Raw genomic sequence first — 13,346 nt, 5'->3', positions numbered from 1 at the left:
GTTCCTTCTGACCTTAAAGTCTCTGGGTCCTGATTTATACATACAAGGGAAAGAAGCTCCCATCCTTGCTTTCTGGTGTCCATAGAACAGGTGTAAGTGGCAATGCAGTTTAATAGGCATTGCTTGGGCACAGAATGAAAGGCTGATTCTTCTCTCCCATGAAATGCACACCAGTTTAACTCCAGGATTGGGTCAGATCTTTTGCTGATGTAAACCAGCCCAACTGCATTGACACCAGTGAAGTTAATCTGGATTTGCACTGGGGGCAACTGACAGCAGAATCTGGCCCACTTCTATATAAACTGCGTTGTCATGGGAAATAACTGACATGGACTGGGAAACACAAACTGAAAGAGTATTTATTGGAGAAAGACAGACAATTAATTATTGGCGAATAACCTCCCATCAGTCAGTCTCCTCAATGAAGATTTGATCTCCTTGTTCCTTATGCTGTAGATGACCGGATTCATCATTGGAGGCACCACAGAATAGAGAGCAGCCACCATGGGATCCAGACCTGATGCTGAGCTGGAAGTGGGTTTCAGGTAGGCAAAGATGGCAGTGCAAACAAACAAGGAGACCATGGTGAGGTGAGGGAGGCAAGTGGAGAAGGCTTTATGCCGGCCCTGCTCAGAGGGGATTCTTATCACTGCTTTGAAGATCTGAACATAAGACACAATTATAAAAACAAAACAGCTTAAGACTATGCAAGCACTAAAGATGAGAGCGCCAATTTCACTGAGGTTCAAGTCAGAGCAGGCGAGCTTGAGGAGCTGGGGGATTTCACAGAAGAACTGATCCACCATGTTGCCTGCACAGAAAGTGACTGTAAATGTGTTCCCGGTGTGCAGTGTAGAGTAAAGTATTCCACCGATCCAGGCACTGGCTGCCATTTGTACACAAGCTCTCCTATTCATCACTCTCTCGTAGTGCAGTGGTTGGCAGATGGCGACGTATCGGTCGTACGCCATGATGGTGAGAAGGGGAAAATCTGCTCCCATTAAGAAGATGAGGAAAAAGACTTGGGTGACACATCCAGCGTAAGAATTGAGCTGGAGTTGATTAGGGAATTGACCATGGATTTGGGACTGGTGACAGAGATCGAGCCGAGGTCTATAATGGACAGGTTCACCATGAAGAAGTACATGTGGGTGTTAAGATGATGGTCGAGGGCTACGGCTGTGATGATGAGAAGGTTCCCCATCAGGGCCGCTAGGTAAATCACCACAAAGTGCAAAATTTGCAGCTCCCGATCATTAGAGAATTCCAGGAGAAGGAACTGGGTCAAGGTGGTTTCGTTGGACATTTTCTTCCTCAGAACATCGTGCGCTACCTCTGGAGGGAAGGAGAAGGGCAATGGTCAGGATTACATCAGTAAAATAACTCTCCTTTGTGAAAACGGCCTTAATTCACACGAGTCAGACCCTTGGCTTGTGCAGATTGGTGTAATATGGGAAGGGGAATGCAGGATCCATTGACTCAAGTGGAGTTAGTCCAGATTTACACTGGGCAGTGAGAGGATAGTCAGGCCCATTGACCGAATGAAATCGCTACTGATTTACACCAAGCTGAAGGAAAACAGAGTAACCAACTGCTTTTTAGGAGTCTGTAAACCTTTCCACTCAGAGAAGTATAAAGTTAGGTGAATCTTACCTTCATTTAATAGAGGGGAAAATGCATACCAGAGAGCTAGAATCTGCTGTCAGATACACCAGTGTAAATCTCGGGTAATGTCACTGAAAGCACTGGAATTACTTTGCGTTTACACTGCTGCAAATGGGAGTAGCATCTACCACTGAGGTGAAAGAGCTCACTCACGGCTATACAATGACTGAGCTGTAGAATCAGGAACAGAACGCAGGAGGAGTCCTGAATCCCAGTCAGCTGTTCTAGCCATGACCCAACACTATCTATCCAAAACAGAAAAAAAGGTCCCAGGCTGCTTTCTCACTTCTATAACCTATAGAACCCCATGACCCCACTGCTCTCTCAGAGGGGAGATTTGAACCCAGGAGTCCTGATACTGCCCAGCCCCTCCCATAATCGTTGGATTACATGCTGAGCCCAGAGCTGGGAATAGAACCAAGAAGTTCTGACTCTAAGCCACCCACCCTAATCACTACACCATATGATTCCACTATTAAAAAATGTAGCAATACTGCACAGTGCTCTTAATAGCAATAAGATCAGTAGTACATAAGAACAGAAGAATGTCCATACTGGGTCAGACCAAAGGTCCATCTAGCCCAGTGTCCTGTCTTCCTACAGTGGCCAATGCCAGGTGCCCGAGAGGGAATGAACAGAAAGATAATCACCAAGTAACACATCCCCTGTTGCCCATTCCCAGCTTCTGGCAAACACAGGCTAGGGACACCATCCCTACCATCCTGGTTAATAGCCATTGATGGACCTATCCTCCAGGAATATATCTAGTTCCTTTTTGAATCCTGTTATAGTCTTGGCCTTCATAACATCCTCCGACAAAGAGTTCCACAGGTTGACTGAGCGTTGTGTGAAAAAAAATGTCCTTTTGTTTGTTTTAAACCTGCTGCTTATTAATTTCATTTGGTTATCCCTAATTTTTGTGTTATGAGACAAGGAGTAAAAAAACTTCCTCCTTTACTTTCTCCACACAAGTCATGATTTTATAGACCTCGATCATATCCCTAGTCATCTCTTCCAAGCTGAAAAATCCCAGTTTTATTAATCTCTACTCATATGGAAGCTGTTCCATACCCCTAATCATTTATGTTGCCCTTTTCTGAAAATTTTGCAGTTCCAATACATCTTTTTTGAGATAGGGAGCCCACATCCGCCTGCAGTATTCAAGATGTGGGTGTGCCATGGATTTATATAGACACAATATGATATTTTTTCTTGTATTATCTATCCTTTTCCTAGTGATTCGCAACATTATGTTAGCTTTTTGACTGCCACTGAACATTGTGTGGATGTTTTCATTGAACTATCCCCAATGACTCCAAGATCTCTTTTGATTGGTAACAGCTGATTTAGTTGGGTTTATGTTTTCCAATGTGTATTACTTTGCATTTATCAACATTGAATTTCATCTGCCATTTTGTTGCCCACTCACCCAGGTTTCCAAAGGTTCTTTGTAACTCTTCACAGTCTGCTTTGGACGTAACTATCTCTTGCCACCTCACTGTTTACCCCTTTTACCAGATCATTTATGAATATGTTGAATAGAACTATTCCCAGTACAGACCACTGCAGGACACCATTATTTACCTCTCTCCATTCTGAAAATTGACCATTTATTTCTACCCCTTGTTTCCCTTCTTTTAACCCCTTACTGATCCATGAGAGGACTTTCCCTCTTATCCTATGACAGCTTACTTTGCGTAAGAGCCTTTGGTGAGGGACTTTGTCAAAGGCTCACTGAAAATCTAAGTACTCTATATCCACTGGATCTCCCTTGTCCACATACTTGTTGACCCTCTCAAAGAATTCTAGTAGATTAGTGAAGCATGATCTCCCTTTACAAAAATCACATTGATGCTTCCCCAATCAATCATGTTCATCTATGTGTCCAATCGTTCTGTTCTTTTCTGTAGCTTCAACCAATTTGCCCGGTACTGAATTAAGGCTTACCAGCCTGTAATTCTCAAGATCACATCTGGAGCCTTTTTAAAAAATTGGCATCACATTAGCTATCCTCCAATCATTCGGTACAGAAGCTAACTTAAATGATAAGTTAAAGACTACAGTTAGTAGTTCTGCAATTTCACATTTGAGTTCCTTCAGAACTCTTGGGTGAATCCCATCTGGTCCTGGTGACTTATTGATGTTTAGTTTATCATTTTTTTTCTAAAACCTCCTCTGATGACATCTCAATCTGAGAGCGTTCCTCAGATTTGTCACCTAAAATAGTAGTAGAATGCCACAGGATCAAGATCCAGTCAAGATCAGGGTACCACCGAGCTGGGCTTTCTTGAATTGTCCAGCAGTTTACTTCCTTTGATATCAATGATGGTCTGTCTTGTGTATGAACTGTAAGATTTAGCACCATCCTATTCTTTCTCCCTTTCCCTCCCACCCAATCAATTAATGCATCAACAAGGAAGAAGATAAATGAGATTTCAGAAGGACTAATGATTACCCATTCCGAAACACTCATATGCAGGGTCACCGAATCCATCCCCCTGTTAAAGTCATTGGCGTATACAAAATATTATTTGGCATTTGGGTATTGATTGACATTATCCTAGGTGGGGCTGGTAATGCTGCCTCATTAATGTTGCCTGACACTTCTCTTTATAAAGCCCTGTTTTCTGTTGCTTATAACTTTACCAAACTTTAACCACTGAAATTGCTATTTTCTATGTCAGGTGTCTAGCTCAATACACTTGAGACATTTCCAAGAATGAAGCCAAGGGAAAATATGCTGTTCTGCTAATTTTAAGCTCTAGTGTGACCAGGCTTTTGAGACTGGACTTGACATTTGGCATGAGGAGTCATTTTATAAAATAAAAAAGGTCAGATAAAAATAATGTAAAATAAGATATAAAGTAAAAAACAAAATATTGAAAATTGAACAAAATGTTTCAGTTTTACTGAAATGTAATATTTGAACTGGTACAGCTCTTGTTCCAGCTCAGGTGGTAGCTAGGGGATTCTTCATGATGGCTCCTCTCCCCTTTTGTTCTGTTCCACCCCTTTATATATCTTTTGCATAAGGTGGGAACCCTTTGTCCCTCTGGGTGTCCACCCTCACCCCCTCACTGGAAAAGCACCAGGTTAAAGATGGATTCCAGTTCAGGTGACATGATCACATGTCACTGCAAGACTTCGTTACGCACTTGCAGCACACACATATACAGCAAGACTCACAGGTAAAACACAGCCATCTCTAGACAATGGTCCTGGTTAATGGGAGTCATCAAGATTCCAAACCACTGTTAATGGCCCACACTTCGCATAATTACAATAGGCCCTCAGAGTTATATTTCATATTTCTAGTTTCAGATACAAGAGTGGTACATTTATACACATAGGATGATCACACTCAGTAGATGATAAGCTTTGTAATGATACCTCACAAGAGACCTTTTCCATGAAGCATATTCTAGTTACATTATATTCACTTATTATCATATTTTTATAAAACCATAGACAGCACAACGTCACAGGGGATTCTCTATATTCTCATAAAGAGGAGAGGATAGACGTTGATAAAGCTGATAGAAGCTAGAGGGACATGTAGATAGGCTGGAGGGTAGGGATAGAGTCCAGAGTGACCTAGACAAATTGGAGGATTGGGCCAAAAGATATCTGATGAGGTTCAACAAGGACAAGTGCAGAGTCCTGCACTTAGGAAGGAAGAATCCCTTGCACTGCTACAGGCTGGGGACAGACTAGCTAAGCAGCAGTTCTGCAGAAAAGGACCTGGGGATTACAGTGGATGAGAAGCTGGATATGAGTCAGCAGTGTGCCCTTGTTGCCAAGAAGGCTAACGGCATATTGGGCTGCATTAGTAGGAGCATTGCCAGCAGATCGAGGGAAGTGATTATTCCCCTCTATTAGGCACTGGTGAGGCCACATCTGGAGAATTGCGTCCAGCTTTGGGACCCACACTACAGAAGGGATGTGGACAAATTGCAGAGAGTCCAGCGAAGGGCAACGAAAATGATCAGGGGACTGGGGCACATGACTTACGAGGAGAGGCTGGGGGAACCGGGCTTGTTTAGTCTGCAGAAGAGAAGAGTGAGGGGGGATTTGATAGCAGCCTTCAACTACCTGAAGGGGGTTTCCAAAGAGAATGGAACTAGGCTGCTGTCAGTGGTGGCAGATGACAGAACAAGAAGCAATGGTCTCAAATTGCACTGAGAGAGGTCTAGGTTGGATATAAGGAAACACTATTTCACTAGGAGGGTGGTGAAGCACTGGAATGGGTTACCTAGTGAGGTGGTGGAATCTCCATCCTTATAGGTTTTTAAGGGTCGGCTTGACAAAGCCCTGGCTGGGATGATTTAGTTGGTGTTGGTCCTGCTTTGAGCAGGGGGTTGGACTAGATGACCTCCTGAGGTCTCTTCCAACCCTAATCTTCTATGATTCTATGATTCTATGACAGGTAGGAACTGAACAGAAACAGCCAAGCATAAAAGAGTCCCATTCAATTACATCACATGAAGGCAGACAACTAAATATTGACAAATTTTATAAGTGTTCATATACAAATGCTAGAAGTCTAAACACTAAAATTGGTGAACTTGAATGCCTGGTATTAAAGGAGGATATTGAGATAATTGACATCACAGAAACTTGGTGGAGCAGTGAGAATCAGTGGAACACGGTAACACCAGGGTATAAAATATGAAGGAAGGACAGAGTAGGTCATGCTGGTGGAGGAGGGGCACTATACGTGAAAGAAAGTATAGACTTAAATAGAGTAAAAATCTGAAATGAATCAAACTGTACCATAGAATTTGCATAGATAGCAAATCCATGTTTGAATAATCAGGGTATAGCAGTAGGAATATACTACAGACCACCTGACCAGGATGGTGATAGTGACTGTGAAACGCTCAGGGAACTTAGAGAGGCTATAACGGGAGAAAACTCAGTAATGAAGGGGGATTTCAAATTATCCTCTAATTGACTGGGTACATGTCACCTCAGGATGGGATGCAGAGATAAAGTTTCTAAACACCACTAATGACTGCTTTTTGGAGCAGCTAGTGCTGGAACCCACAAGGGGAGAGGCAATTCTTGATTTAAGTGGCACTCAGGATCTGGTCCAAGAGATGAATATAGCTGAATTGCTCGGCGATAGTGACCATAATGTAATTAAATTTAATATCCACAGGTTGGTGGGTGGGAACTACCAAAGAAGCCCACCATAGTAGCATTTAACTTCAAAAAGGGGAACTACTCAAAAATGAGGAACCTAGTTACACTTGAAAATTGCCCTGTTCTGTTCATTCCCTCTGAAGCATCTGCCAACTGCCCCTGTCAGAAGATAGGTGTAATAAACAGATGGTTAAGGGTTAATGCCTCTTTTACCTGTGAATGGTTAAGAAGTTCACCTAGCCTAGCTGACACCTGACCAGAGGAACCAATGCGGGGATAAGATGTTTCAAAAGGAAGGAGGGAAGTTCCCTTCGTCTCAGTTTAGTTTCAGTTTTGGCTGGAGTGGAAAAGATCAAGGAACCAGCCTCTTATCAGGATAGTGAGTATTAGTGAAGGAATTAGCTTATGTTTATTTTCTTTTCTAACTTGTCTTGTGCATAAAAAGGATAATCAAATTGGGTATTCTTTTGTGTAACTACGGTTTTGCCCAGGGGAACATCCTCTGTGTGTTTGAATCTGTTGTCTGTGAGATCAGCTTGTATGCTATCTCCCAGAGGTTTTTCTTTTACCTTTCTTTTCTTTAATTAAAAGCCTTCTTTTTAAGAACCTGATTGATTTTTCCTTGTTTTAAGATCCAAAGGGATTGGATCTGGACTCCCCAGGGATTAGTGGGGGTAAAGGCGGGGGGAATGATTAATTCCTCCTTGTTTTAAGATCCAAGGGTTTGGATCGGTGTTCACCAGGGAATTGGTGGAGGAGTCTCTCAAGGCTACCCAGGGAAGGGTTGTGGTACTTGGGAGGGAGATATTCTGGGGGGGAGGTAGACAGAGTTTCCCAAATGACTCATAAATAATTTGGGTGGTGGCAGCAAAACCAGATCTAAGCTGGTAGTTAAGCTTAGAGGTTCTCATGCAGGTCCCTACATCTGTACCCTAACGTTCAGAGTGGGGGTAAAACCTATGACAACAGGGTACTGGGTTAGATGGACTATTGGTCTGACCCAGTACAGCTGATCTTCTGTTTCCCCACTTTGTGTCTGTCATTCTTTTCAAAATCAGGTAAAGTAATCACCATTCACAGGGGTTTGATTGACATTCAGCAATGAATTGCCTGACAGAATAAGAGACTCTGAGGACTTGTCTATATGGTGCCTTAGGCTGCAGCAGAGGGGTGTGCACTAACTGGCCCATGTGGACTCTGCTGGCCTGCACTAAAAGATCCCTAGTGCATATTAAAATAATATTGTTTGAAACAGAACTACATCAGTATGCCCTAGGTTCCATTGGGAGTATGACAAGCTAGTGCACAGTAGAGTATACAGCCCTCTCCCATTGACTACTGCACCATGTTGACAAGCTCTAATTAATACCGTCTCTCTGAAAAAAAGAACTTGGGTGAGTTTTAATAATGGTTGTTTTACAGAGCCACTCTGTTTCAATTTCCATATGCTTTATGTCTTGCTTTGATTCCTTTCCTTGTGTATCCTAGTCAATACATTGCTAATCTTTGGCATGGATTTTCCCGGGCATGTGCCATGGGACTAAACAGGCTGCGGTCTCTGTACCCAAAATCCGGAACCATTTTTTGACTGTTCAGTGTTGTACAGTGACAGGGAGAATTCAACGCCTTTGACTCTCTGGGACAATTTATGCCAACAAAATGAACATAATATAAATCAGACTAATAGAAAGGAATTGAAGTAACAGCACATAGCTAGCAAGTTAGGTAAAAGTAACAACAAATTAATAGAAGAAATAAGAATAAAGATAAATAGAGGGAAAGAAGTAACAACAAATAATTAGATGAATAGATGGATTCTGCATTTGTTTTTCATTTGTCCCTGAGAGACAGTCAGTGTGAGAGAGAGAGAGAGAGAGAGATCTATTTTTTTAATCTCTGCCCTGATTGTCATGTATTGGAATTGTTCCCTCTTTCCCTACCTCTCTGCTCAGTCACTGCTAAATGGACCGCATAATATTTCCTATGAACTATCAAACCCAAGACACCAGTGTGTAATGCTTACGGACAGTTTTCATTCGGGCTTCTTGACCCATTTTTTAAAAATATCTGTGTCATTTTGATTAATTCCCCCACTTTCCATGGGAGGGAATTGAGGCACAAACATTCTATCATCACTGTCCTGAAGTAACCCCTGATCTGGGCTGCTTCAGTCTTCCATGGCCAATCTCAAGGTCTGAAAAAAATACACAGGGTCCATTTACGTTTTTTTCCCCTTAAAGGGCGCCTCTGTAAACCCCATGTGTATTTCATTGCAACAGCAAACTTACCGCACCGGTGTGTGTGGAATCCTCCCAACTCTTCTCTCCTCCAACCCCAGCCTCCTTTTGGCTATTTATCTATCAATCTAAATGCCCCTATCACTGTATTAAGACAGACCATTCTCTGCTCACACTGGGCCTGGCCTGCTGGAAATATACTGAGACCTGTTGATCTCTGCAGACAAGCTGTGTGTGGCTAACTGTTGGAAGGATATTTATCCATATCTATTCCCCTAAGGGCTTTCAGGCACTCACTCCCTGGAGCCCTGCACTACACAGGAGCAGAGGCAAAGTTACTGTAGTGTGTTTTCCTGAACGTTCCCAGAAACGCAAGTGATCACAATTACAGAGAGGCAGTAGGGTATAGAACAATGAGTCTGATCCAACTGATAGGGACACAGGCCTGGTACTCAGGAGACATGGCATCTATTCCTAGACCTGCCACTGACCTGCTGTGTGACCTGGCCCAAATTGCATCAGGTATATCATAATAAACATAGTAATAATAAAAAATTTCCAATCACAAAAAGTCTTCCTGGAGTGTGAGTTGTTGTCACAGATGGGCACAATAGGGCTCCCAGCTAAACAGTAATTCTAATAATACTGGTCCTGATCTAGGGACAAGAACTTACCATATTTCAGAGTGTTAATTGGGAATGCTAAATAATCAGGGAGATCAATACGTAATCAATAGCTCTGGCAACAGTAGAGAAGGCTATGTTGATGTAGGGCATAGAGGTCTAGGGGTGGCAGAGGGCAGAGAGGTCTGTGATTGGTGAAGGATGTGAATTTACAGATGATGAATGGGATGTCTTTTAGGGTAGAGGCAGGAGAATGTTATGGAGGATGAACTGCTGCAGAGCAGGAGAACAGAGTCGAAATTTTGCAAGTTTTTCTTACAATGCTGTGCAGAGGCCAACACTTGTCATATGTGCTCTCGTATCTGTCTCTATAAATACATAATACAGATAATGATGTCACTAGATTCTATGGTGTCAAGTATCAGGGGGTAGCAGTGTTAGTCTGTATCTACAAAAACAACAAGGAGTCTGGTGGCACCTTAAAGACTAGCAGATTTATTTGGGCATAAGCTTTCATGGGTAAAAACCTCACTGAAGAAGTGAGGTTTTTACCCACGAAAGCTTATGCCCAAATAAATCTGTTAGTCTTTAAGGTGCCACCAGACTCCTTGTTGTTTTTACTAGATTCTATGGTATTTCACCAGCTGTGTGTTTCAGAGGTGAATCCAAGTTTGGAGTTGTTGGTCTTGTGAGGAGCAGCACAAATCCACCTCTTAGGTAAACTGGCCTGGCAACATTAACTACAGGTGGTGATGTGCCCTTTTAAACCTCAGCTGGATTTGGCTCACTGAGTGCTACAACACTACTAGGTTTTGGTTGATGGGGGAGTTGCTCAGATGCTCTCAACTGTTGGGTTTCTGTGACCTGGGTGTGTCAGTTGCTTTAGACACCACCCTGTGAGTAGATTAAAGAGAGAGATCACCATTGACAAGGGCTGGCATGGAGTGAGGATGACTTGCCACTGCCTGTGTCTTCAGTGCTATTTAGCTCACTACTACTGAGGTTTTCAAAGCTGCCTTGGAAATTGGGATGCCAATTCCCAATAATTTAATTCAGAACTGAGCATCCAAAATCCTCTAAGTGGATTTGCAATTTCAGCCCAAAAGACTAGAGAAAGTTAAAAAAAAACCAAGCCTATCTCCCATTTTCAAAAATGCCCCACTACCTCCCTAGAGGCACCTAAATACCTTTAAAAACTTGGCCCTTAGTCACCTGGGCATCTAAGGTCTTGTCTACACTTTGAAATGAGACAGCATCACAGGTGCAGCTTAGTCCAATCCATTTTAGGGATCCTACAGCATTAGTATTTGCCGTCTTTTTAATATTAAGACAATACTTGCAGTGATTATTTTGAGCCTTATTTTCAAAAGTTACTTTTATTTCATCCCGATCCTGAAAAGTGACCCACCTGAGCAGATCATTAGGTCTTGACGTTCTTGGACATTTTTTTAGAGCTCATGGACTGTATGTCAGTAGAGAGATTGTCTTCTGGAAAGTTCTGCTCTCATTTGTGATCTCAACAACAGACTCTCCAGCCACACACAATTATGGGACTTCCCCCTTGCACATTCAGCGTCACAATACATCCTGGCACAAGCTACAGAAATTGGACATGTGGAAATGTAAAGTTACATAAACATTAGGGGCTGGACTAAGAGTAATACACTGTAGGCCAAGGTCCAGGGCTCCGGGTCCAGGAGTCATGGCATTACAGCAGAATCTCAGCTTTCATTTTTTAAACAAAAGTAAGTTTCTAGTATTCATAGGCTGGAAAGCCTCAAAACATGACCCACAACTAAGAAAATAGCCAAGTGTAACCAACAGAGCAACACCTGTTTGAGTCAGCAGAGAGCCTGAGCCAAGCGCTCTGAGGGGACTAGACTGCTTTGAGTGAAACTGACACGATGACACCTGCCTGAGTCTTCACAGAGCCTGATCCACTCGCAAAGTTAACTCCCTAGGAATGAGGTGCAGACTTCTGCTCCAGGACCACAGTCATCCTCAGTTGATGATGTAGCCCAAAGAGCTAGCTTAGCATTGTATTCAGCAGGAACAAAAGGAACCTACAGGCCTATATCCTGTGAAGCTGTTAGCAGAAGTCTTTGAGATCTATGAGCCTTAGTGTAAGTAAGTGGCCCAACAGTGACTCTGAGATTTGAAGAACTGGGAGCATTGTTCTTTGTATAAAATGGCACCAGGTAACTGCAGGAACATTGAACTGATACTGGGCTTGGATGTTTTAGGATAGAATCCTTGGTAGATGATTAGCAATGAACTTACCTTGGCAACAAATTGACCAATATGATAAGTGAAAAGAATTAAAATACTAACTGAAAAGATAAGGACCACTCCCCCACAATATTATTAGGGTGAGGAACTTATATATGGGCAAAGGAGTTGGGCATATATATGAATGTATATGGTAACTATCAGACCCTCTACTTGGCCAGGCCCCAGTGTAAGGGGGATATCTGGACCATTGAACTCGTTTGGCAGGCCAGGGACCGGAGAGATGATCGCTTGTCTCTTACCACCAAATCCCCCCACCTCCCAAACATTGTGATTCTATGTAAGGGATGATACAAAATATTAGCTTAATGTATATTGCTGCTGTCTTTTTATGTGACTGGAAGCATTTGTGTCTTTACTAATTGTACTAATAAAATTGCTTAAAGTTTTATTTTACCCTGGTATGAAAATGTCACCCTAAAAATCACAGCCCCAAACCAACACTGCTCTGATGCCAAACATTTCTAATACAGACCTGGTTTCTGCATTCATTTTTAAGATTACATTCTAAGTGCAATTCAGAGTTTACACACTCAAAGAAACAGTGTTGTGTGAATGGGTGTGCTTTGGTCAGTGTACATTATATCCTATGATATCTATGATATCATAGAATCATAGAATATCAGGGTTGGAAGGGACCTGAGGAGGTCATCTAGTCCAACCCCCTGCTCAAAGCAGGACCAATCCCCAATTAAATCATCCCAGCCAGGGCTTTGTGTGTGCTCCTGAGGAAATCAACATGCAATTGAGTTTTTACATTGCTGTGGGTCTCTTTGAGAGCTTACATGATGTGAATGTGTGTTTCTGACTGTGAATCATTGTGTGAATTTATGAATGTATAACATCATGTGTGAAACATACTTGTGCATGTGTGCATTATCAGTGCTCATTAGGGTATATGAGTAGATTTCTGGGTGTTTATTTGTGTGAGTTTGCTTCTGAATGAGAATACTGTGTGTTTATCAGTGCAAAATGTTGTGTGAGTGTGTGTGTTTCAAACTGCACATAACTGGGTATTTATGAGTATATATTATTTTGTTCATGTGTTTGTGAGTGTACAATGACTTAGCAGAGTCCCTTTATTAAAGTCAAAAGCTGCTATCTACCTGAGCTCCTAGCCTCTAAGATCATAAGATTTTAGTGAGTTATTGAAAGGAGACAAGCTGAAGAGTAGAACTAGTTGGGAAAGGGGGTTCTCATCTTGTGAGACTTTTCAAGATTTTGAAATACATTCCTATCCCATGTCAGGACAAAAAGTCAAAATAGCATTATTTTTCAAACAGATTATATATAGGGATATATAATATATATAATTTTAGGCCAGAAGGGACGATGCAAGTGTAACCCATGTGCCTAATAGGGAGATATCTCTTTAAGAGACCCATTG

General features: G+C 42.2%; 1 protein-coding gene across 1 annotated transcript; it reads right to left on the bottom strand.

Moving 5' to 3' along the window:
• Positions 1-380: 380 nt before the first annotated feature.
• LOC113406651 (olfactory receptor 14A16-like) lies at positions 381-971 on the bottom strand. The gene has a single exon (XM_026652458.1). The coding sequence runs from the start codon at positions 969-971 to the stop codon at positions 381-383; it is 591 nt and encodes a 196-aa protein (XP_026508243.1).
• Between the last annotated feature and the right edge of the window lie 12,375 nt (positions 972-13,346).

This window comes from Terrapene carolina, unplaced genomic scaffold (assembly GCF_002925995.2).
Source record: "Terrapene carolina triunguis isolate 2854851 unplaced genomic scaffold, T_m_triunguis-2.0 Scaffold114, whole genome shotgun sequence".
Lineage (NCBI taxonomy): Eukaryota > Metazoa > Chordata > Testudines > Emydidae > Terrapene > Terrapene triunguis.
Note: the sequence above shows the minus strand (reverse complement) of the source record. Positions and strands in the feature narration are given on the sequence as shown.